The sequence below is a fragment of the Elephantulus edwardii genome, unplaced genomic scaffold, assembly GCF_000299155.1.
Source record: "Elephantulus edwardii isolate Elephantulus edwardi_28Jun2011 unplaced genomic scaffold, EleEdw1.0 scaffold00026, whole genome shotgun sequence".
NCBI classification, from domain to species: domain Eukaryota; kingdom Metazoa; phylum Chordata; class Mammalia; order Macroscelidea; family Macroscelididae; genus Elephantulus; species Elephantulus edwardii.
In genome coordinates, this window is record NW_006399776.1 from 3,154,489 (window position 1) to 3,180,393 (window position 25,905).

At 40.4% G+C, this 25,905-nt stretch overlaps 2 protein-coding genes across 2 annotated transcripts in view; one reads left to right on the forward strand and one right to left on the reverse strand.

Moving 5' to 3' along the window:
- The window catches only part of TP53BP1 (tumor protein p53 binding protein 1), a 96,833-nt gene extending 78,711 nt beyond the window's left edge, over nt 1-18,122 (forward strand). Inside the window, exons 19-28 of the mRNA XM_006883208.1 lie at nt 3,317-3,585; nt 4,238-4,387; nt 4,673-5,103; nt 9,916-10,107; nt 10,491-10,706; nt 12,396-12,611; nt 15,925-16,019; nt 16,660-16,859; nt 17,357-17,502; nt 17,935-18,122. Of these exons, the coding sequence (XP_006883270.1) occupies nt 3,317-3,585; nt 4,238-4,387; nt 4,673-5,103; nt 9,916-10,107; nt 10,491-10,706; nt 12,396-12,611; nt 15,925-16,019; nt 16,660-16,859; nt 17,357-17,502; nt 17,935-18,122 (2,103 nt within the window). The remainder of the gene's footprint in view (nt 1-3,316; nt 3,586-4,237; nt 4,388-4,672; nt 5,104-9,915; nt 10,108-10,490; nt 10,707-12,395; nt 12,612-15,924; nt 16,020-16,659; nt 16,860-17,356; nt 17,503-17,934) is intronic.
- Nucleotides 18,123-21,851: 3,729 nt separating this feature from the next.
- Nucleotides 21,852-25,905, reverse strand: part of TUBGCP4 (tubulin, gamma complex associated protein 4) — a 58,876-nt gene continuing 54,822 nt past the window's right edge. The window contains exons 16-17 of the mRNA XM_006882965.1: nt 22,570-22,686; nt 21,852-21,995 (exon numbers count right to left, since the gene is read on the reverse strand). Coding sequence (XP_006883027.1) covers nt 21,852-21,995; nt 22,570-22,686 — 261 coding nt within the window. The remainder of the gene's footprint in view (nt 21,996-22,569; nt 22,687-25,905) is intronic.

Below are 25,905 nucleotides of genomic sequence, written 5' to 3' on the forward strand. Positions count from 1 at the left end.
TTAATCAGAACTGGCTTTGACAAGCACTGTGGCATTTGGACAAGAACAAACTGGGAGGAGGGTAGAGAGAATATTGCAACAATGAATGAATGGAAACCCAAAATCTCTGTAAATGTTTATGAAAATTAATAAAATACAATTATAGGAAAAAAAAAAAGAGAGGGAGGAAGCCCGGTGCTCCTTAGAGGTAAAGATGGTACAACTTTGTCTCGCATACTTTGGTCCCTGGTGGGAAAAAATCATTCTTGGAAAAGTGGAAGGTCAGCAAAGGAGAGGAAGACCCTCATTGAGATGGATCGATATGGTGACTTTAACACAGTAACTGACAAGGTGACATAGTAGTAGTGTGGCAAAGATGACGATATAGGCTAGGTCAGGGGTTCAGGTGTCTGGTTCATAGGTTTGCTGTTAGTTGTGAACTGGAAGGTATCTTAAAACAGTTATCGCCTTATTAAAAGTTCTAGTAAGTTCTTTAAAAGATAACCAATTTGGGCTCAGAACCTTTCTAAAAGGCAAGGGGTAGGGCAGGTGAAGCCTCAACCTTGAGAGAGAGGGCCAGTAGACCAGTTGCTAATAGTCCTTAGGAATGCAGGGCTGGGGGGTGGGGGGAGGTGAGATGGAGCAGAGCCTGGCTTCCAGCTTTGCTGGTCAGGTATTGCTTTGCTTGGGAGAGAGATCCCAGTCTTCTCCATAGTTCCCTTATGTAAGGGTCGAAGGCCTACTAGCTTAACACTCTTCCTGTTTCTTTGGGTTCCTATGCCTAGTCTTGCGCAGTGGGGTTCTGGGAAGCTTTCAGGGTATGATTCCCGATTCCCTGCCTCTGGGCAGAGAGCAGATTCAAGGACCAGGCCTTATGGCTTCCCTACTTGATGAAAACTAAAGACAGTTGCAATTACCAGTTTTGAAAATCATACGCCAAACACTGTGTTAAGCATTTAAATCTTACTTTGCCTCAGCCTCACAACTCCATTTTGCTAAGGAGCAAGCTGAGGCCTAGATAGTGACTTGCCTACAGTTACACAGCCAGTAAGTTGCCAGGGTGGTACTCGTTCTTATCTTGGTGTGAGCTCCAGAGTTGTGCACCAATATAGGCCTAACCTCATAGGGTATTGCTAGGCACTGTTCTAAGGATTTCAAATGAGATAGTATATTCTCAAATTGTTTTAGATGAGAAAACAGACATAACAAATTGAAGTAACTTGCTCAAGGTTGCACAATAGAGGAACTGGAATTGAACCCAAGCAGACCAGTTCTGGAACCTCCATTTCTTTTCACTACACTATGTTGTCTCTCAAGAGCAAAAATAATATGCATCAAAATCCTTAAAAGAAATTAAAAACAACCCCTCCAAAGAAATTAATAATATTATTTTAGTAGTATAATGTTTTTTAAAAAGACTGCTGCATCCTAAGGAAGGAACAGAAACCATGAGGCCTGCAAGAGTCCCAGCCTGTGTGTGCACGTGAGAGAGGTTAGCAAAACAGACCCGCTTGACCAGGCCTTTGCCCCCTTGCCTCCTCACTGCACACCTGCCACCAAGAGGATATTCATCACTCACTGCCCACCTGTGGTCAGGACTGAAAAGGGGACAATCCAGCCATTTTTCAGTCATTCTTGCATTTATGGAAAATAAAAAATTCAACCCCTCCATAAACCAGCTGCTGCTTCGCCTGCTTCTCCTTTTTGAGTAGAAAAGAAGGGATAAAACATACCTTCCTTGAATGTGTACAATTTATAAGTTACTTCATTTTTCTTCTGTTGTTTTTTTTTTTTAATAATAACCAAAGGAATGAGGCAGACATAGTTTTGGTTTATTTCCCCTTTATCTAGAAGTCACTTCTTAAGAGTTTATGCCCCTGAAGAGTTCATGCCCCTGACTCCTTGGCCCCTAGGAATGTAGGTTAGTACTGACAGGCACTAGGACTGTGGAGATAAAAAGACAGTGTTCTTGTTCCCCAGGAGCTGTGGTTGACTTGTTGATTGTGTGATACCCTGGTGAACGAGCTAAAGAACCTCACAGAAAAGGAGGTGCTAAAAAACCCCCAGAAAATTAAAGGCTAAGAGAGGATGCTGCAAGCAGAAAGCAAAGTAAACATATAAACAGTACAGCATGTTAGAAAAGTATCTCAGAGCTAAACATGAGTGTATAGGTAGAATTGGGAATACAGAGATAAGGTGGTAAAGAATTGATAAGAACCCAGAGCATGAAGGGTTTCGTTTATCCTAGGAAAAATTATTATTTTTATCTTCTATGTTATGAATAGCCTTAAGGAATTTTGGAGAAGTGAATGACATCCTCAGATATGTATGTTGGAAAGGTCAGTGAAACAATAGACATGAGTGAGTGGAGACTAGTTAAGGAAAGGCAATTTAGTACAGTTGTATATACACTAAATGTTGTAACCTCTGTAAGGTGAAACCTGTTGGAGACAGGAAAAGAAAATATTTTTCATTAATACAGAGTGATAGAAAAGCAGGAAAACATCACACTGTCAAAGGCAAAAAACTTGAAAGACATGGGAAAATGATGGTTTCATCTCTCATAGGCTTCGCAGTATAAGAAATATTTTGATAGTAAAAATATTAGACATTGATGACTATCTGAATGTGTGGACAAAGGGAGAGTGAAGAATCTAATAGGGCTCCTGAGCTTTGACGTAGACAACCTATGATGGTCCTATAGACGGAGATAGACTATGAAAAGCTTACTGTTAGAGATGACGATCCTTTGTTCCATAAATATTTTTGAGGAACTGTTTTTATGGCAGGCATTCAGTTATATTTGGAGGTTTTATTGGTTTTAGAACCTTTTCCCACTTAGCCTCACCATAAAATATGGCAGAAAAATACGGAAATAAAATACTTAAAGTTAATATATTTTCATCATAACCTTTTTGTTAGTAATTTTTCCTGACAGTAAACTAGCCTATAAATTTCTATTTCTTGGTCTTTTATTGAAAGGTATTTTCCTCTGGGTTAGAGCTCTTGTTGGATTCTCAGTAGTTAAAGGGTGTGAACTTTTTCAAGAAACTAATAACTTCAGTCAGTGTAGAGGAATCTCTATTCATCTGGTATCTTTTCTTTTTCATTGAGTTATATACCCAGTAAAATGCATAGCTCTTAAATGTTACATTTGGTGAGTTTTGACATATCATGTACCTGTGTAATCACTAGCCAAAACAAGATAGAGGATTTTCATTATTCTAGAAGTTCCCTCCTGATTCCTATCTATCCTGCAGTCTTTTGCATTTTCTAACCATTATACTACTAGCATAATGTTTTGTGACTTTTTTAGCTTCTGTTTTATTTCTTTTAGGAGACTGAAGAGCCAGTGGTAGAATGTCAGGAGTGTGAAACAGAAGTTTCCCCTTCACAGACCGGGGGCTCCTCAGGGGACCTGGGGGATATCAGCTCATTCTCCTCCAAAGCATCCAGCTTACACCGCACATCAAGTGGGAGTCTCTCAGCCATGCACAGCAGTAGCAGCTCAGGGAGAGGAACCGGACCACTCAAAGGGAAAACCAGCGGGACAGAACCCGCAGATTTTGCCTTACCCAGCACTCGAGGCGGCCCAGGAAAACTGAGGTGCAGATGGGGTTTCCAGAGGGAGAGCTACAGCAGGGGCAAGGGTGCTGGCATTATAATATTACAGGAAAGGGGGAGTAATGGAAATCCGCCCCATCTTCTTCCTGTGATAAATCTATTTCTTGTCCTCATTTGTTTTTGTCCTATTTTAGGTTTGCATGGGTGGTAGGGTGGAGCTGTGAGAAGTAGGCTTTATTTGTAAAGAGTCCCTGAGAAAATATGCGAGGCAATGGGACTTTCGGAATGATGTGGGGTTGGGGAGATGCTTCTGCCATCCCCAGATTGTGGCCTGTAGGTGTCTCGGTTGGGAATACAGGATTTTTGGTAGGTGCCCCTCCCATCTGGGTGTTTCCCCTAGTTTTTGTTTTATTGTCCTTGGGTATCTAGATCCTGAAGTATAGAGGAGAAGGTAGGGGAGAAATGGGTGTGTTGATTTTTAGGGCAGCAGTAGCAAGCTTTTTTTAAAGGAATGACTAGGCTCCCTTGCTTGTTAATCCCACACTGCTGAGATTTTGTCCGTGGGGGTATGACCAGCTTCCTGCTGCCCCAGACCAGCACATGTTGGCCTGACATACAGTCTTCTGGCCAAGGGGAGTGTTTGTGAAGGATTCACTAGCAGATACTGTCAGACTAACATGTCTTCATTCTCTAGTCCTAGAAAAGGGGTCAGTCAGACAGGGGCGCCAGTGTGTGAGGAGGATGGTGATGCAGGCCTTGGCATCAGACAGGGAGGGAAGGCTCCAGTCACGCCTCGTGGGCGCGGGCGAAGGGGCCGCCCGCCTTCTCGGACCACTGGAACCAGGTACCCGGGTAGTGTGAGATACATTTAGTCTATGACTTGTTTAGGGGGAAAAGGGTGTAGAGAGAAGAGAGGGTATTAGAAAGTATGTGGGATGTCTAGAGGGAAAAGTGGGGCCCATAATGACTTGGAAGTGGGCAGGGATCAGAGTGAGTCCATGCAAAGACCAGGCTCGTGCCCAGGATGGGATTAGCAAAGAGCAGACAGAGAAATGGGAAAATTGGTATTTCATACATATTTTCTATCTTTGTATTTTCACTACCTGTCCTTCCTTTTCTTTTTCTTCAGAGAAACAGCTGTACCTGGCCCCTTGGGCATAGAAGATATTTCACCCAACATGTCACCAGAGGACAAATCCTTCACTCGTATTGTGCCCCGAGTACCAGACTCCGCTAGACGAGCAGACACAAGTGCTAGTGTTCTGCAACGCAGTGACTCTCCAGAGATTCCTTTTCAGGCTGCTGCTGGCCCCTCAGATGGCTTAGATACTTCCTCTCCAGGGAACAGCTTTGTAGGGCTTCGTGTTGTAGCCAAGTGGTCATCCAATGGCTATTTTTACTCTGGGAAAATCACACGTGATGTTGGAGCTGGGAAGTATAAATTACTCTTTGATGATGGGTACGAGTGTGATGTGTTGGGCAAAGACATTCTCTTGTGTGATCCCATCCCGCTGGATACTGAAGTGACGGCCCTCTCAGAGGATGAGTATTTCAGTGCAGGTAATAAAAAAACCATGGCCTGTGTAGATTTATTGTGCCCTGGGTCAATGTTTGGGTGTTTTGCAGCATCTCTTTATTTTTCTGGGGTTGAAGATGATACTTTAAAAAAATGCTGAATATGCAGAAAACATGGTACATTTGTCTCAACTAGGAAACCAACTATTCGTACCTTGCTATGAACTTCAGACTACTCGAATTTCATGAGTTTTCCATAATTTTTTCTCTTCGAGGATCCACCAGGATATATATCACATTGCATTTGGTCATCATGTCTCTTTGGTCCACTCTGGGCTGTGACAGTTTCTTAGTTTTTTCTTGTTTTTCATGATATAGATAATTTTGAGGAGTACTGGTTATGTATTTTGTAGAATATCAAGATTGTGTTTTATGATTATACTGAGGCTGGAGATTTTTTAAAAAAATGGACACAAGTGAAAGGTTCTTAATTACATCTTTTCAGGGGTATGAGGCATCACTGATGTGGTTCATTTTCATCAGTTGGTTGAGGAAGTGTCTGTGGGTTTCTTTAAAGTTGATATATTTTTTCCTTATTCTGTTCTTTAACTATTAAATTTTAAATGTACCATGTACTTCAACAAGAATCCTGTTGGTAAGAATGGCAGATGGAATTTAGGTGTGAATGCTTAGTATATGTCATGACTAAAGTTCAGTGCCTGTGCATTCACTTATTCTCTATCTTGAAAAATGGTGCCTTTTTTCCTTTGTTAACATTACGTATCTAGTTCTTTGTTTTGTTTTTTTTCTTTCTATAATTATATTTTATTAATTTTCATAAACATTTACAGAGATTTTGGGCTTCGTATCTAGTTCTTTGAGTTGGTGATGGTGAGGGATTTGTATGTAATATTACTACTTCATGCTGCTTTGGATATTCGTTTGCCTTTCTGTGAACCAGTTTGGAGGCAGTGTTTGTATTTAGCTTATCAATGCAATAAACTTCTTTCCTCAGGATTTTTGGAAACATGTATAGGATGGATTTATAATGCTTTCATGTTGAAGCTCCTTCAAATTCTCCTATGATTTAGAATCCTTTCCTTTGAACAGTTTATGTTTGTGCCTGTTAGCTTGTAAAGTGGGCTACTTTACTTTCTAGTTTTTGGCAAATCTATTAGCTGTATCTGGCATCATTTTTGTGTCATCTATGGATGTCATTCTTGGAGATCCTCATTTTGTCCTCTTAAAAACAAAGGCAGACAATTCTGTATCCTGACTGAATCGTGACATCATAGATGGTACTTTATGTCTCATTATTTGAGGCTACAAGCGTCGGTCCGGACTTTTTTTAGTTCTAGCAATCATTTAGTAGTGTGAAGTGTATTGTAGATCTTCGTCTGCTTTTTGTTTTGGAAAAGGTTTTGAGATTAGTTTTGTATCATTAGTTAGTTTTTAGTTCGTTCATCTAGAGGGTAGACAAGCCAAGAGAAAGTTGATTCTGTTGTATAGATGGAAACAGCATGGCCTTTCTTCTATCTTTTATTTAGTGGCTGGGCTCTGTTCATTCCAGCCCTTTATTCTAGGAGGACCTGAGAGAGGAGAATAAAATATGCCTTCCTATTTATGGGAATGATGAAGTGTTCCTACTCACGCCTTGTTGTTATATTCTATACAGTTGTGTTATTAAGTGCTGTCAAGCTAACTGTAGCGCATAGTGACCTTATGAACAGCATATCTGAACCATGTCCTGTCCTGCATCATCCCTACTGCCTCTCATATATACGCCTATTGTTACAGTCACCGTGTCAATCCATCTTGTTGGAGATCTTCCTCTTTCTGTGACCCTCCACTTTTCCCAGCATGGTCTCTTTTCGAAGTTCTAGCCCCTCCTGACAGCATGCCCAAAGTGTGTGAGATGAAGTTTCACTATCCTTGCTTCTAAGGAGCAGCATCTTTGTTGCAGTTCCTTGAGTAGAAATTTGTTTATTCTTTTGGCAGTATATGGGATAGTCAGTGCTTTTCACACCACAATTCAAAAGCATTGAATTTTTTTTTGTCATCCTTATTCAGTGTCCAACTTACACAAAGCAATTGAAAATACCATGGTTTGCTTCAGCTACATTTTTGTCTTTAAATTAACATCGTTGCTTTTCAACGATGTCAACACTTTAGAGAGATATAGCTGACTTTCCCAGTGCAACACATCTTTTCATTTCTTGACTACTTTTACTATGGGTGTTGATTATAGATACAAATAAAATGAAATTGTTGACAATGTCAGTTTTCTCCATCTGTCATGATGATGCCTATTGGTCCAGTGGTAAAGATTTTGTTTTCTAAATCTTGAGATGTAATCCATATTGAAAGCTGTAGTCTTTGATCTTCCACAGCAAGTGATTTAAAATCTTTTTCATTTTTTGTAAGCAAGGCTGAGTTATTTGCATAAGGTCGGTTGTTGATGAGCCTTCCTTCAAACCTAAAATACCACATTATTCTTCATATAATCCAGCTTCTCAGATGATTTGCTCAACATTGAACCAGTATGAGAGAAAAGTCAAAATCCATATGCAAATATCTCCTAATTTTAAACCATGCAGTATTCCCTTCTTTCTGTTTGATTAAATGCTTCTTAGTCTATGTATTGGTTTCACATGAGCACAGTTAAGTGTTCTTGGATTTCCATTCTTTTCTATATAATGCAGTCTTTAATGGCCCACATAGTCATTGGCTTTAGAATCGTTAACAAAATAAGTCAACATCTTCTGGGATGCTGTGCTTCTACCCAAGATCTATCTGACATCAGCAATGGTAGCTCTAAATCCAACTTGACTTTCTGTCAGTTCCATGTCCATATCCTATTCCAGCCATTTACAAATAATTGTCAGCAACATTTTCCTTGCATGTGATATTAATGATACTGTTTAATAATTTCTACATTCTGTTGACTCATCCTTTTTTCAAATTGGACTACTGTGTCTTTCTCTTACAGTCAGTCAGTTTACTTGCCAGTCAGCTGTCTTTAAAATTTCTTCTTGGTATAGAAAAGTGAGCATGTTAGGACTATATCTGGTTTTTGAACCAAAAGAATTGTTATTCTGTTGATTCTGGGCCTTACTTTTTGCCGGTACCTTTAGTGCCCCTGGAACCTCTGTCTTCATTTCCACTGATTCTTATTCATATGCTACTTCCTAAAATGACTCATTGTTGATTAGGTTTTCTTAGTATAGTGACCCTCTGTATTCCATCTTTTTTTGATGCTTACTGCACCATTCAAGATTTTGCCCATGGAATCATTGTATTGTAACTCAGCTTGCGTCTGTTCATTTCTTTCATCTTGAGAAATTCTAAGCCCTTTCAGATTTCTCACTTCAGCTCTTTGCACATTTTGTTATAATACTTTGTTTTGTCTCCTTGAGCTGCCCTTTGAAATTATCTGTTACCTCTCTTATTTGAGCATTTCCTTCCCTTTATTTTGGCCTGTGTTTTAGTGCAGTTTTTAGAATCTCTTCTATATTTTTTTTTAAATTTTATTATTTTTGTGTGCGTGTACCGTCAAATCAGATCTGACTGGTACAGGAGGAGATTGCTCCTCCTTCCCCGGCAGAGCATCTGGTGGATTTGAACCGTGCACCTCTGGGATTGTAGTTGCAGCTTCTTGCCACTAGGCCACCAGAGCTCCCCTTTAGAATCTCTTCTGACATCTATTTAGGTGTTTTCTTTCTCCCCTGTGTTTGTAATGACCTTTTGCTTTTTTCATAGGTATCCATGATGTCATCCTTCAGCTCATCTGGCCTTCAGTATTAGGGTTAAAGGCATCAAATCTATTCTTGAGATGCTTTGTAAGTTGAGATCTAGAGTCTGGTTTCGTTCTTGTGGACTTTATATTGTATACATACCTCCTTTTAGACTAACAGTGCCATTCCAACTCATAGCTGCCCTCTGTTGGCTTTCCAAGGAAAATTGCAATGGAAGGACTGCCCATCTTTCTCTTGTGGCGTCACTTAGTTTTAAATCACTGGAGATGTGAGACTTTCTGTTTAGTAGCACAAGCTAGGCACTGTGCACCAGAGCTCCTTTAGACTTGTACAACTCTGTAAATTGCTTAATGATTGGCAGCGGGAAAGGAATGGACACAAATTTTACTAAAAATAACAAGGCTTTGTGATAGCTTTAGGTCTCCTAAAATTTAGTCCATCTTTCACGTACAGTTTAACTGAAGAATTATCAACCAGCCTCCAGAAGGAAAAGAAAATAAAAAGGCAGGGAGGATGGTGTAGTTAGTTACAATAAATAAGAAACCAAATTCCATCTTACTTCAAAAGAACCATTTGAACTACTAATAAGCCATAAATACAGGCTTTGGAGATGAGCATCATTAGTTTTGTTGTTGTTTTTATGTACTGTCGAGTCAGAACCGACCCAAGCTGACCCTCTGGTGAGTTTTCAGAGGCAGTTAATTACAAGGGAGAATATTGCCTATCTTTCTCTCATTCTCCTGTGGGTTCTTACAGCTTCTTAACACTAGGTCACCAGAGCTGAAGGCCTCTTTCTGCTGGGAAATTTTCCTTGTCCCAACCCTTGGTTAGTATTATTTTGTTAAGTGCTATTATTGCTGGAATTGGTGGTGCTGTGGCATCACTCTCTTTGAAGGGAAAGATGAGCAGCCTCCTGTTGGAGTTACAGCTTTGGAAATCCAATGGAAGGACTGCTATGAGTTGGAACCAGCTCGGTGGAAGTGAGAATAAAAGAAACCTCAGTTTACCCAGTTCTCTGGTTCCTGCCTGTTGCGCAGAGACCAGGTGATGAGACAGTGCTTGTATCTTAAACAATGGCAGACTGCTTCTCTTTTTCTCTCAGGAGTGGTGAAAGGGCATAGGAAGGAGTCTGGGGAGCTGTACTACAGCATTGAAAAAGAAGGTCAACGGAAGTGGTATAAGCGAATGGCTGTCATCCTGTCCTTGGAACAAGGCAATAAACTGAGAGAGCAATATGGGCTTGGTCCATATGAGGCAGTAACACCCCTCACCAAAGCAGCAGATATAAGCTTAGGTAAGACCTTTGCTTCTTGAACCTTTGCACCCCTCACCGCTTGCAGTGGGAAGAGTGGTTTCTCTAGCAGTTGTACTTCCCTAACTTTTGTTATGCCTGTGTAAGACTAACCAGATAATAAGAAAGTACTCGGCTTTTCTGGCCTCTTCAGTTATACCGGGGACTAAACACATCTTCATTCATGGCTAAAACTGGAACCGTGTAAACAATATGACCTTAGAATAGACTTCCTGCCCTCATGGGAGAGGAGATAAAAAATGCTTAATAAAAACAAACAAACAAACAAAGACAACCAACTTTGTTACTTAGATAAGGTTGTCTAGGTTGTTGGGAATTTAGGGTCTTCTTGAGAGTTAACCAGCATTTGGCTTATTTCTCCATAGACAATTTGGTGGAAGGGAAGCGGAAACGACGCAGTAACATTAGCTCCCCAGTCACTCCTACTGCCTCCAGTAGCAGCAGCACAACTCCTACCCGTAAGATCACAGAAAGCCCTCGTGCCTCCATGGGAGTTCTCTCAGGCAAAAGAAAACTTATAATTTCTGAAGAAGAAAGATCCCCTGCCAAGCGCGGCCGAAAGTCAGCCACTGTGAAACCTGGTGAGTGCTCAGTTTTGCTTCATTCCCCCTGTACCACACTGGATGCACCATCAGCTACTGTAGACATGGAGCGCAGTATGTGGCAGTGACCTCTCTGTCCAGTCTACAAAGTTGGGATCTTTTGTAAGCCCACAGATAGAGTAAGCTCAGACACAGCTTACACTACTCTTCCCCAACCCTCCTATCATTTTACTGGGAGTAAATAGGGATCGAGGACTTTTACCATAAATGGTTGTTGACACCTGTATGGGTTTATAAGGGAAAGAGAAGTATTGAATTTTAAGCAAAATTAAAATAAGTAAAATTTGTTTACCCTTTTCTAGCATCATCTGTTCTGTTCTTCCTTATGCTAAGGAGCCTAAGGCTGAAACTTGTTCTTGCACTGATGTGTTTCAACCTGTGGGGATCTCTCCCAAACCCAAACAACCTCTTTCCTGTCTCTCTTTAAGAAAAGAATGGAATCCATTTGTTGTTTATCAAGTCTGTACTGTGACCCACACCTAGATATTTTACCTCCTGGAGAGAGAGGTAAAAAAGGGCTTACCTTCTGCCCTGAAAGACCTTTCAGTGGAATAAATCAGTAAAACTCAGGTGACCTAACACTAGAGCCCCTTTGGTGTCTATGTATTTGAGAATTATCATCTCCATATCTACCCAGCATCTCTGTGGCATTCCAATGTAGGTCAATAACGGTAATAATACTGACATGTATTGACTATTAAGAGGCATGGTGGTACTAAGTGCTTAGTAGATACTACTCTTGTAATCTCTATGAAGTACAGGCGTTAGCATTCCTTTACCAGTTGAATCAAAATAATATAGATAGAAGTTATCCAGCTTTCATAAGATAACAGTGCAAGCTAGGATCCAAGCAAGGAAGCCTGACTTCAACATCCAGGGTTATAAATAGTCCATCATGTTGTCTCTGAGACTGTTTTCCTGCTGCTGATTTTGTTTTAGGGAGGCATGACCTGTGTCTCATCTTAGCCTCCTCCTGAAACTGATTCAGCTCTTCCAGGTCAGCTATCTGTTTTCTCCTCAGAAGACTTACTGGGGCACTCCTCGCATGGTGTTAACGGGAGTCCTGGACTGGCTGGTGCACTTACCTACCTATTGGTGTTGGGAACAGGGAAAACTAGAACAGCCTATTTTGATGTAATTCCATAAAAACACTTTATTTCTAAATATTCATTTCTGGTGGAGGCCAGAGATAGGGTGGGAGGTTCTGTACTGAATCCCCAGAAACAAACAAACAAAAACCACCACAACTTTATTTTTTAAGTATTGTTAAAGGTTTCTTCAAAATATCACATATCCTGGATCTAACAGCATGAAGAAGGCAAAATAGGCCAAAGATTTCCTAATCATTCTTCACTGTTACCTGTTCTTTATATTACAACCATTTCTTTCTTCAGATGACTTTGAGAAGTATTTAATTCGACTAAAGATACTGGCTAACGATGTATATGTATGTACATTGTCATTAATTTAAAAAAAAGAAAATCCCTATTATAACTTTGTGGTGACCATTCAGAATGGCTGACTTTAGGAATGGTGAATGGTTTTTGGCTCACAGCTCAAAAATGTTCATCAGAGACATTGCCTGTAAAGAATCTTAAGCTTTGTGCTTGGGCCTTTGCCCATGCCATGGTCAGTGTTCTTAGAGTTGCTTTACCTCTGTCTGTCCAGGTACAGTGGGGGCAGGGGAGTTTGTGAGCGCCTGTGAGAGTGGAGACAATTTGGGTGAACCTTCTGCCCTGGAAGAGCAGAGAGGGCCTTTGCCCCTCAACAAGACTTTGTTTCTGGGCTATGCCTTTCTCCTCACCATGGCTACAACCAGTGACAAGTTGGCTAGCCGTTCCAAACTGCCAGATGGCCCTTCAGGAAGCAGTGAGGAAGAAGAAGGTAAGGTCTTGGGAGGCCCCAACATATGCTTTTCCTTCCTTTCCGTTCACTTTATAAGCTTGAGTGCCTCTGCCCACCTTACCACCTCCTCATCCTGTGTAAAGGAGGCAGGGCAGGTAGCAGCTGTGATCTTAGTCAGGGTCAAGTGAAGTTCATTTTTGCCCTGCTTCTTGATTTTATAGCCTGTGCTCATAAAGTTTCTTCCATTGGGTCCTGAAAATAATCTTATTCAGTAGATCTGAGTTAATAATTTTACAAATGAAGACATAAACTTAAAGGGATTAAATTTCTTTTTGTCCACAGTAATAGATTTGGGAGTAGAATCCAGTGTTGATTATCCTTTAATCTTCAAGTCGGCCAGGGTTCTAAATGTCCTGTTACGTTTCCTGTTCGGTGGTGAGGTTCAGTTTCCCAGATCTATAAGATTGGGAATAAGAGATGCCTGCACCTCAGGGTGATTTCAGAGAAACAGCTTTTGGACCTTTAGAATTCTTAAACCTCTTCCAACTTTAAATTGATACATTGCTTTTCTTTTACTTAGCATTTGAGTGAAGGCTGCAGCAGTAAGAGGTAAACATTCCAACTGTTCAGAAGTGTATATGATCTAGAAGGGAAAATTAGTAGATAGATCTAAATGAATGCATTATATGCATATGTGAAAAACATTCCAAGGTTTAAGTTTAACTGCCCTGGTAGAATGATATACTACAAGGTAGAATTCTGACTAATGTTGAATCTTTGAGAGAAAATTCAGTGAGGGAACAAGGTTATCATAAAGTAGCACCACTAAAGAGCTATGGTGGTTGACATTACAGGTGTGTGCATGACTCTAACTATGAGAAGTGGTTCTGTGTGGGAGTGTCAAAGGTTAAGCATGTACAGAGCCTTCTTTGTTACACAAAATAGTTAGATATAATGGGTGATACGGTCTGTAAAGATTTTCCTGCCCAAAATTTAGTTTTACTTAATATCATAATAATTAAATAATAATTAATTTGGATCATAAATAATTTGGAGCTGCTTGAGAATTCTACAAAGAGTTATGTAGGTAGATAGATACATACATACACAGATACATAGATACATAGATGGATGTAGGTAGGGAGAGTGTCTGCTTTTCTTTTGCTCTTACAATATTAATGGGCTCTGTTCTCCAGCACTAGTTGTGTCCTAGATTGGGACTGCATAAATTGCATCAAGACAATTTTGTTGGTGCTCCAGTCATGAAAGCAGACTTTGGTCCTCAAATTGTCTAATTCCTTTGAAAAATTCTGAGCCTTTGTGAGACCTAATTACTCATAAAATCCCCTCCATTTCCCTTTACACATCAAATATTTTTAATCTCATCATATTAACTATGAATGAGGGGAGATAGGTCATCTACTGAGGAGGAATTTGAAAAAATTTTTTTAAAAGGATCTCCAGGGTTCTGGTAGGAAATAGTTATGGTGAATGCATCTGCTTTGTTTGGCTCTTTCTGCCTTGGACACTGCCCTAAGCAGCATCAGAATTCTTACATTATTTTTGGCATATGAAAGTAAGAGGTGTGAAGACATCTGTACCAAAACAAGCCTACAGAATTATAGGTTTTAAGGAACTGGGTGACAGTTACAGATAATTAGAAGTCTATGAGATGCTAGTTTATACCAGGAGCTGAGTAAAATGGCATATTAATAAGTTAAGAATATGGCACTCAGTCTTGTGTGAGAAATGCAAGAGACTCATGTGTCACAGGGATTCTGGATTTGTATTTTAGTACCTTCATGCTTGATTTTGATGTTGGAATTAACAACTTGTTCATTGTAGCTTCTGGCTGGACAGGGCTCCTCCTATCTCAAAAGGAAACTAAATTTCATACAAACTAACTGAGATAAAGAAAAGGACTGCTCATGCAGATTAATGGATGACATTTCTATTAATTTGTTGATTAGAGATTAGAATTGAAATAGGCAAGGACTGGGAACAACTAAATATATTTTCTGAGTAAAAATAAGAAGACCATGAGGGAGAGTCAGCTGTGCCTCAGCACTAGTCTCAGTATTAAAGATTGTGACATACAGAAGTTGGTCAGACGGATTCTGTGACACAGCCAAGAATTAGTCCAGCATGTTCTGGGTTTCTAGTTTGGATTTTAATTCTGAGATGGATGTGTAGAATTTAAAGTCAAGGCATCAGCAATAAAAAAATGGACTGGAAATATTACACCTCAACAAAGGTTTCAGAGCCTGTGACTGGGGCCCAAACACTGCCTAAGCAGCTCCAGGAGGCAGGGAGGGCACCAAATTGGGGGAACCAAGCACACGGAGTCTGCTCTACCAGGTTTATCAACAGGCATGGGAAGAGGGAGTCGTCCATGCATTGAACTTTATGTGTTGGATTTCTTATATTTATTGGTAAAATTTCAGTTAAATTAGACCTTAATTTCCCAGAATTCCTAATTAACTAAAATTTCTAATGTTTTGCTTTTCTTTTTCTTTCTTTCTTTTTTTTAATGTGTTATTTATATATAAGAGGAGCAGATGACAAGAAAACAAGCTCAAATTAGATATTTGATCAAAAGAAGCAATTTGTAATTGCCTAGGGTCATTACAGCTTCAGCCTCATCTCTCATATCTTCTACTTCACCCTCAAGACTGTAGAGCAGTCATTGATGTTCAGTGTCCTGAGGTACTTCAAGATCATCAAAGGTAGATAGTTTTCAATCAAAAGGTTGAAATAGGATTTTCTGGCTAACCATTTAGTATCAGCATTAAACTATAAAGTAATATTTTGAGCATTTTAGTTTATCAACATTTTAGTATAAGTATAGAAGGGGGATAATATAGTGATGAAGGGGAATTCTGAAGACTTTATTATAAAAAAGCACTGAGCAGCTATTCTTCATTTTCACCGAACTAGAGGAAATGGGCTATATATAGCAGGAGAGATGTAGGTTAGACATAAAGAAAAACTTTCTGATGGTAACAGTCTTTAGAATTTGAACACATTACTAGGAAGTAGCCCATGATTTGTGAGTCTTAGTGTACCCCATCCTCAAGAACCTTGGATATTTTTAAGACCTAGGACCTACTTCCATTCCTCTTCTTCTCACCCTTCCTATTCTTGTCCCTTCTCTTGGAAGCATTTTCTAGGCCTCAAGACAAATCTCTTTCTGAACCCTGGGGAAGCCCTTGACTTGTCTTTGGGATACTTTGCTCTGGAGATAGTTGGGGAGTGGAGAAGGGAACATAAGAAGCCAGGCATAAAGTAGCAAATGAGAAAATAACTAGTAGTAATTCTTATATTGGTTATCTGTTTGTTTTTTTTTATGTAGAGTTTTTAGAAATCCCTCCTTTCAATAAGCATTATACAGAATCCCAGCTTCGTGCAGGAGCTGGCTATATCCTTGAAGACTTCAATGAAGCCCAGGTGAGGCGTTTGCGTTGCTTCCCAGTGTGGCATTGTTAAAGGCTCATTTGCTGTGCTGAGAAGCAGCCTGATAGAGATGAAGTAGTTGGGGAAAGTAGCCAGGTTCCAGAACTGGGAAATGGCCAGAAAGTTACCGTCTGACAAATTTTTATTGTGTACAGGGCATAGAAACCAGAATCTGGCTTAGTTAAGGGGGAGTGCCTGAAAGTAGTTAGGTATTAATTGCTGATGTATTACTGATTCTTAGCCTGAGTTACATGGGCTTTGATTGTCCCTTGAGCATTGGTACAGTTGTTAAAAACACTTGGTTATGGACCTAAACTTTACTGGCTGCTTTGTTAGAGAAAGTGACAACCTGCTTCTGTAATTATTTGCAGCCTTAGAAACTCAGTGGGACATTTCTGCTTTCCTTTAGGGCCAGTATGAGTCAAAACTGATGTGATAGCAACAGATTTTGAGGTTTTAAACTTCTAGAAAACTAGGTGGAGAGATGTAATTAAGGAAGACACATAGGCTTTTCAGTGAGAAAAGAGGTTTTGGCTTAAGGATAGCGAAGCTTTAATAAGCCTTTGTTTCTGTTCTCTATGGCTTATTAAGGCTCCATAGAATTGCTAAGATCCATCGTGTCTTCTATTTCTAGTGTAACACCGCCTATCAGTGTCTCCTAATTGCGGATCAGCACTGTCGAACTCGGAAGTACTTCCTGTGCCTTGCCAGTGGGATTCCTTGTGTCTCTCACGTCTGGGTCCATGATAGTTGTCATGCCAACCAACTCCAGAACTACCGCAATTATTTGTTGCCAGCTGGTTATAGCCTTGAAGAACAAAGAATTCTGGATTGGTGAGTTTCAGAGAGTTCTTCTGGAACTATTCTAGACAGCAAGCTTTGGGAGTAGAGAGGAATTCAGTGAGAGAATAAAAGCTTAAAAAGTTGGAATTCCTAAAGGAGTGGGTTTGACATTATTTCAGTGTTTATCTAGTGTCGTCCCCCCCCCCAAGATACATTATTAAAGATCTTTTGAAAATGCTTAAGATCTTACTTGCAGATTCAATAATCTCAACCAATAATGTTGTTAGGGTACTAAATTTTAAATGAGGCATTTGAAAACTATAGGCTCAGAACATGATTTAGATCACTAATGGTCCCAGGACAGATAATGCACATGAGGACTGTTGCCTTATATACGTCAGTGATAGGAAGACGGGGGAGTAGTTTGTGTGCCATAACACAAGGCTTGGCTCTGAAACCATTCAGATGTACCTGAGTCCCTTTGTTGGTTATTACTTGTCATATTAATATCCTTCATATTCTAGAGTGTGTCTTTCACTCCTTCATAGGCAACCCCGAGAAAACCCTTTTCAGAATCTAAAGGTACTCTTGGTATCAGATCAACAACAGAACTTTCTGGAGCTCTGGTCTGAGATCCTCATGACTGGAGGGGCAGCCTCTGTGAAGCAACACCATTCAAGTGCCCATAATAAAGGTACCTGGGAAATTGTGATAGAGTATGTGTATGTGTCTGTTTCTTTGGGGGAGGGAGGGGGAGAGAGAGAGAGAGAGGGATTGATTCACAGCTATTATGTCTTGTGTTCTAAATCTCAGCCTAATAAGGCTGACTTCATCCAGGTTTCTTACAGAAACAAATACCACGTTCAAGAGGTGAGCCATTGTAATTCAAGCATTGGCTGCCTCTTACTTCTACTGGTTCCCCGTGATGTATTTGCTAAGCATTTCTACAAAGTCAGCATATAGTGGTAACATTTGTTTTGGTCATGACCATTAGCACTGTATTTAACAAAGAAAGGGCTTTAGTTTGGGTAGCATGGATGTATTGACTGGAAGGCATAACTGTCTTTTAATGGAAGGCTAAATGTGTCTCCTTTATTCACTTTCATTCCTCCATTCATTCTTGCAGATATTGCTTTAGGAGTCTTTGATGTGGTGGTGACAGATCCCTCATGCCCTGCCTCAGTGCTGAAGTGTGCTGAAGCATTGCAGCTTCCTGTGGTGTCACAAGAGTGGGTGATCCAATGCCTCATTGTTGGAGATAGAATTGGATTCAAGCAACACCCAAAATATAAACATGATTATGTTACTCGCTAAAGATACTTGGTCTTACTGGTTTTATTCCCTACTGTTGTGATTGTGTTTTAACCAGGTTTTAAATGTGTCTTGTGTGTAATTGGATTCCTTGCATGAATCTTGTATATAGTTTTATTTGCTGGACTTTTATGATAAAATAAATGTTGAATCTCTTTGGTTGTAGTAACGGACTTTTTCATTTCTTTGAGCTCTGAGGCTTTCACTTGCAGCTTTTCACTTTAGAAGTACAGCTAGTCAAGAAAAAAAATGTCAATCTTTAAAATTTCTGTGGCATTCTAGGTGTCTAATATTCTAGACTTTTCACACTTGATTTTAAAGGGGAAAGGGCCCAGATTGTTATGCTGAAAGCTGTGTGGAAGTGTGCAGTTTAAAAAAAGTCCATCTTTAGACTTGAACAGCTGACTTGTCAATATCCTAATTCTCAGAGCTGAAGAGAGGGAAGGATTAATTGCTGTATTTGGTGGATATCTTAAACTAAGGATAAACATATGTTAGAACACTTGGAAATATTTAAAACTCTAGCCCAGAGGTTTGTTTGGTCCTTCCCTAACCATCGTAGCAGCTTCACATGGCCAACATATTAACATAAATTTGTTTGGCTTCGTGGCCATTTGTTGTTTCAACCACCCACCTTTGCTGTGATAGCCTAAAAGCAGCTGTAGATAAGTAAACTTATTAGTATACCTGTGTTCCTATACAACCATGCAGTTCCTAGTCATTGGTAAACATCCCAGGGAGTGAGAGTATAGAGTGTATGCAGAGAATGTATAGGGGAACACATTCAGTGGCCACAAACTGAGGCCAGTTCAATGCATTCTTTTGGTGTAGGGAGAATTGTTCAGTATTTGTTTTGACGCACACAAACAGGACCTTTAATGGCTACCACTGACAGCTGAGCCACATCAGAACCTCCACTCCTGTTCCACTAAGGTGGAATAACCAGGCTTGTAACCTTGAGTATTTGAAATCAGGTAATTTGACCTCAGATTTTTCTCAGTAACCTTATCTAAATAATTAATTAGATTGCCTTTTCATTAGTCTAATATGTAGTAATTTTCAGGAAAATGAGAAATTATTGACAAAATTTTTGACATTCACAATTTTTAATATCCTTAAGGATGGGAAACTCAAGTTTCCCGAAGGTAGGAAAATAATCTGTGTAGGCATACATGACTAGATAGGTGAGGTGGGTGGGGTGACTAGCAGGTTTTTTACTTGGTAGTGGTAATATCCAACATTTGAATGCAGGTGGTTGTTGTGTACCATCGAGTTGGAAATGACTCATGGAAGGTTTTCAGAGACAAGTTAATCACATGGGAGATTGCCCATCCTCCTCCCACAGAGCAGCCAGTGTGGCCTTGAACCATGTGCCTTCGGGACTGCAGTGCCACTTCTTGCCACCAGACCTCTCTAATGCAGGTTATATATGAGTTTTATTATTAAATCTATAAATGTTAACTGAAACAGGTATGGTTCATACCTAACATAGGTCAGTAAAATCCTTGTCTTAATATATAGTGGACCTTTCTATGCATAAAAAAAATTTCCCAAATTATAATAAATACAGTATTACTGTTTTGATGTGTAACACAAAATTAGTGCCCATCTATTATGTTAGAACTGTGCCTCAAATTTTAAATCCCTGAGGCATGACAGAAACTGGTAAGAAACTTGGATTGTACACTAAGTTGGACATCTATTACCTGGAGACTGCCAGATAAATAACACCTCTTCACAAAGGAATCAGAAGATATTTACCCTTCTGATCCATACTGTTTACAGCTCTATCTTCCACAGCTCAGTAAATTACTGAATAAATGTTACATCCAATAAATGTTCAAAGCGCAGCACAGAGCACTTGCATAGTCAGCAGGGGGTAACTGGCTCAACACATCCTTGGTGGACAAGTTCCAAACTCCCCGGAAATGAGATGTGGCAGACTTTCTACACGAGGATTTAGGGACCAAATTCTACCTCTGCATGTTCAACAATGGCTTCTGAGAGAAAAATTAAGAGCCTTCTCACTACGCTGTAGAGAATCTGGTGAGTGGCTAGACAATACGATGCTTGTTTTGAATCTTTTACAGACTTGGGAACTTGGCACGACTGTCATTTTAGTTTAACTGCCAGAAGTTTCACATCCCGAAACTGTAAGGAGAAAAAAGGTTAATTATCTTCAAGGAAATATGAATCAGTGTGACTTCTGATCTAGAGAGATCATCTTGAAACATAAAAGATAGTTTTTAACTATTTTCCTAAAAGCATCTGAGTAAAAGAACAAGGGGACAAAAGTGCTTTTCTGTATGGAAATGAGAGAAGCAGAGGAGGAAGCTTTATACTGGCACCTACCACTGTCTCTCACAATTGGATTTTTTTAAAAGCTTAGCATTAGCACATTTTTACAGGTGAGGAAGCAGAGAACCCAGTTACTGTAGATTGGGAATAGAAGCCATACTGCTTTATAACCTATCACAGTGTCAGTTGTTTTAATCATGTCCTCTGATGATTTTTACTATAATTGCTTGTTGTTGAATTGATTAGCTTATAGTAATGCTGCAGGACAGAGAACAACCTCCATATTTCCAAGGGCTACACATCTGAAAGATGAACAATGAATGACTGAGAAGACTACTGAATATCCCTTGGACTGTTAATAGACTATTTTGGGAAAAGGATGGCCAAGGTGCAGCTTGGTAGCAAGGATGATGAATTTTATATCATATACTTTGGGAATCTTGTTGAGGGGCAGGGGACTGTAGTCCTTGAAGATAGACATCATGCTTGGAAATGTGGACGATGAGTGTAAAAGAAAAGACCTTCAGCAAGATGGACTGACACTGACTGTACAGTGAGTTCAAGTATAAGATGGCACAAGATAGGGCAGTCAGATCTGTTGTTCTTAGGGTTGCTAAATCACAACAATAACCTTTATGGAAGCAGAGTGCCAAAGCTCTCTCCGCAGCAGAAATGCTGTATTGTTAACAGTACAGTTCACAGCCACTCTGAACAACAGATCTGAACCCTGTCCTCTCCTCTGCCAGCCTCATTATCCCTGACACACTTGAGCCCACAGCTCAGTTGTCACTGTTGTCAGTTCATCTAATAAAGGATCTTCATCTTTCCGTGACTCTCGATCTTTCCAAGCCTAATGCCCCTGTCCAAGGGGCATCATGACTCTCCTACAACATGACCAAAGTATGGGAGACAAAGCTTCACCACCCTTGCCTCCAGAGAGCACTGTGGCTGCACTTTTAACAAGACACTCCTTGTTTTTCTTTGCAGTCCATGGAATATCGACTCACTCATTACCCAGCTCTCAGATGCATACCAAGTAACTGAAAAGACCACGGCCTGAATGAGGCACACCTGTCTTCAAAAACTAACACTGCGTCTCAGTAGTTTGGAGAGGTCCCTGACCATGGACCTGCCCAATGCCAATCTCCTGACTGTTGGTATCAAGGGTGTTGACTGTGGTTCCAAGTAAAATGAAATTGTTACAATTTCAGTCTTTTCTCTATCATGATGTTGCTTACTGCTGACTTTTTGGTTAGCAACTGGGTGCTTCATCAGCATGTCTCCTTTGACTAGAAAATAATCTTCCCATTTCTGGTCTTAAGTGTCCTAATTTATAAAATGGGAGTATCTGGACTAGATTATGACTAAAATGTCTTCCCAGTTCTGGAATTCAATATAAAACAACAGCATTTCCAGGGGCCCCCAAGGTTATTCCTACCTGCCCAGAGTTCCTCCAGCCTGTGTGTAATATTTGTTGTAATCTAGTCGCAGTAGTAGCTGAGCCAAATCTGAGTTGATCTGATGATTTCGAACACTGGAAAGAATCTTGAATAGAAGTGAAGACTGACGACTAAATCCCTGCAAAGAGAAGAACTCTAATCCATCTTAAGCTCACCAATGTAAAATGGGATGTGAGTGCAGCTAGACATTTCGCAGGTACCACATAGCCCTCTCACATTCCCATTCTACTAGCGCCTAGCATGACAACTTCACACAGTCCATAGAATGAATATATGACTTCCTATGAAAGAATGTCCATCTTCACAAATAACTGAGCAGATGATTTCAAATGAATATATTCTGTTGTGTACGGGGTTAGAAGAGAACATGAGTTTTTGTTACAGATAATTATAATTTTGGTGAAATAAGGGGTTAGTCAAGCAAGGAGGCAGGAAGTAAGGAAATTAGAACAAAGCCAATTTCGTGGGCTGAAAAAAACTATTCAAGGAAAAACTATTTTTGAATACTGAGATGGCACATAATTATCTGCTTCAAAATCAAATGATACCAACATTTTCATAATCTTGTTATTTCTGTGTGCATGTTTTGGAGAAATGCTTTATCGACTCAAGAGGGCAAAAACATGATTATGTTGGTCAACCACTTCTACTCCTGACAGGGCTGCAACCCATAAACAGCCAGGCTGACTCACCTTCACAAGAATACTCAGCTGTGCGGCTCCTCGCTCATCCAGTGGACCTAGGTTCTGACTGACCAGTGAACAAAAGCTGTGACAGAGATCTAGGATCTCATTCAGGCAGTGAAACACCTACACAAGAAACAAAGTAGGCCTTAGGGAGGGACAAAGATACATCTGTGAAAGATAAAAATACATCCATTTCCTCTAGATTTTTAAATTTATCAGAGTATGTTGTTGTTGTTGTTATGTGCCGTCGAGTCGCCTGCGACTCATAGCGACCCTATGTACAACAGCCCTAAACTCCGCTCTGTCCTGTGCCAATCACACTGTCTCTGACACTCCCATCCCAATTATCCCAGTCACTGAATCAATCCACCTCATAGAGGGCCTTCCTCTCCTGCGCCATCCCTCCACCCTCCCAAGCATGATGTCCCTCTCCAAGGACCGGTCTCTCCTCACTACATGTCCGAAGTAAGTTAGACGGAGCCTCAGAATCCTTGCCTCCAAGGAGCCACCCGGTTTAACCCTCTCCAGGACAAATCTATTTGTTTTCCTAGCAGTCCATGGTATTCTCAGTACTCTTCTCCAGCACCACAGCTCAAAGGCATCAGTTCTCCTTCTATCCTCCTTGGTCATTGTCCAACTCTCTGATGCATAACAGGTGATTGCGAAGACCATGGCCTGTATCAGACGCACCTTAGTCTCCAGAGAGACACCACTGCTCTTCAGCACTTTGGAGAGGTCCCTAACAGCAGACTTCCCATGGCAATGCGCCTTTTAATTTCCTGGCTGCTGGTGCCAAGACTGTTGACTATGGAGGCAAGCAAACTAAAGCTGTGTACAATCTCAATCTCTTCACCATCCATCCTGATGCTGCCGATTGGTCCAGTGGTATAGCTTTTCATAATAAAATTTTATATCGTCTGAAAAAAAAATACTCAAGAGTTGACTTACTCTCCTCTTAGATCTGACTCCAGGATACAGAAACACTTCCAGGCCTCATCCATATTCTTTAAAATGATGCTTTTATAAAACAGTCTCATCTGTTTCTGATAAAGAAGCTTTCTCTTTTCCTCTGCAAAGAACCTCATTCTAACCACTCTGAACTAGTTATCATTCCTAGGCCCCATGAGTTTGTCCTTGCCCATGAACCTTGCCTTCAGAGTGGTTCCTGTGCCTGGAATATGCTTCCCTTTAATATCAGTGAAGCATTCTCTTCCTCGCTAAAGCCTGTGTGGATTCCATTCTGTATTATCTTGACATCTGTTCAGGCCTCCTGTAGTTACTACTCTTTGTATATATGTATGCTGCTTCTCAAACAAGAGTGTGAGCTCCTTGACAGAACTCAGAACAGAGCCGGAACTCAGACGTCTGCATCCCCAGTGATTTGTGCACAGTAAGTACTTAGTATTTATGAATGATGACTTGCTCTGATATTCTCCTTTGCCCCAAGGATGGGCAATACTTGATACTTGCCTGGCACAATGGTTGTAAGAACCTTCAGTTCCCAGAACCATTTAAATGGCATTTACATAACACCCTCTCTAGGTTTGGCAAAAATAGCCCCAAACAAAACAAAAGAAGTTTGTAGTGTTCTGGTTTGACACAACTGACAAGTAACAATTATCTCATACAAAAGATAAAGCTTAACAGTTAAGTAGAAACTTTTGGTATGTGCCCTCAAGTAGACTCATAGTGACCCTATGCACAACAGCTCTGACCCTACTTTATCTTGAGCCAGTTTCACTGACACCTACACTCATTAACCCCAGATACTGTGTGACTCCCATCTCATCCGGGGTCTTCCTATCCTGTGCTGTCCCTCCATCCTTCTAGGCATGATGTCCTTCTCCAAGGACTGGTCCCTCCTGGCCACATGCCCAAAGTGAGATGAACCCTCAAAATCCTTGCCTCCAAGGAGCAGCTTGGTTTAAACCCTCTCTAGGATAGACAGACCTGTTTGTTCTCTGGCAGTCCATAATATGTTCAATACTCCTCCAGCACCACAACTCCAAGGCATTGATTCTGCTTCTGTCATCCTTATTCAATGTCTAGCAGCAAGTAACTGCAAAGACAATGGCCTGAATCAGGGACACCTTAGTCTTTAGACTGACATTTTCTCTAGCATTCTGGGGAGGTCACAGACAAGATTTTCCCAATGCACTTTGTCTTTTGAGTTCCTGACTGCTGATTCCAAGAGTATTGATTGTGGAACTAAACAAGCTGAAATTGTGAACAATCTCAATGTCTTCCCCATCTACTGTGGGGCTGCCAGTTGGCCCAGTGGTAAGAATCTTCATTTTCTTTATTTTGAGCTTCAATCCATATTGCTACAATCTTCCCTCCTCTGAAGCAAGTGCTTCACACCCTCCTCAGTTTTAGGGAGTAAGGTTGTGTCATCTGCATAATGCAGGTTGTTGATTAGTCTTCCTCCACTCCTGATGCCACATTCTTCCTCATAAAGTCCAGCCTCTTGAATGATCTTTTCTGCATATAAAGTGAAAAGGTATGGTGACAGGATGCATACCTGACACACTCCTTTCCAGATTTTGAACCACGCAGTGTTTCCTTGCTCTGTTCAGATGACTACTTCCTGGTAAAAGTATGTTTCGCATGAGCACAATCTTGGATTCTCATTCTTCTCAAGTAGAAACTATAGAAGAGATCATTTCAGTCTTTCTGCTTTTTATCTGAAGCTGAGATTATTGAAATAAAGGAAGGGCTCAGATATGTACACAGTTGTCTGTTCTCTTGGCAGTCTATGGGATATTTAGTATTTTTTTCTAAAGTGTCACAGCTCAAAGACAGCACTTATCTGTCATCCATATTCACTCTTCAACCTTCAAGTGCACAGCAAACAACTAAGAATGAAACCAGGGTGCTCTGTGTAGGCAAGAATGGTGAAACTTAGGGCATGTTGTTAGGAAGGGCCAGTCCTTGGAGAAGGACATCATGCTAGGAAAGGTGGAGGGGCAGAATAAGAGAGGAAGACGCTCAAAAAGATGGACTGACAAAGGGCTTTAAGCACAGAATCAAGTGTGTCGGAGATGGTGAGGACGGCATGGGACAGAGGAGGGTTCAGAGTCATTGTTCACGGGGTGGTTCTGAGTTGTATTCAATGGCTCATAGTAACAACTAGTTGTCTATGAAAAGACCTTTCAAACAACTAGCCTATTCTGTACAAAAAGATTTCTTGAAAATAATCTTATATGCTATTTTGGTTGATCTCTCTGTGATATCAAAAGTTTTATAGTTTCTTTAAATAATCCTTTCTGAGGGTTAAGCACATATTCTTTCAACTCTCGATGTTCAGCACCCTCATTATATAATGCTCTAGGAATTCAAAGA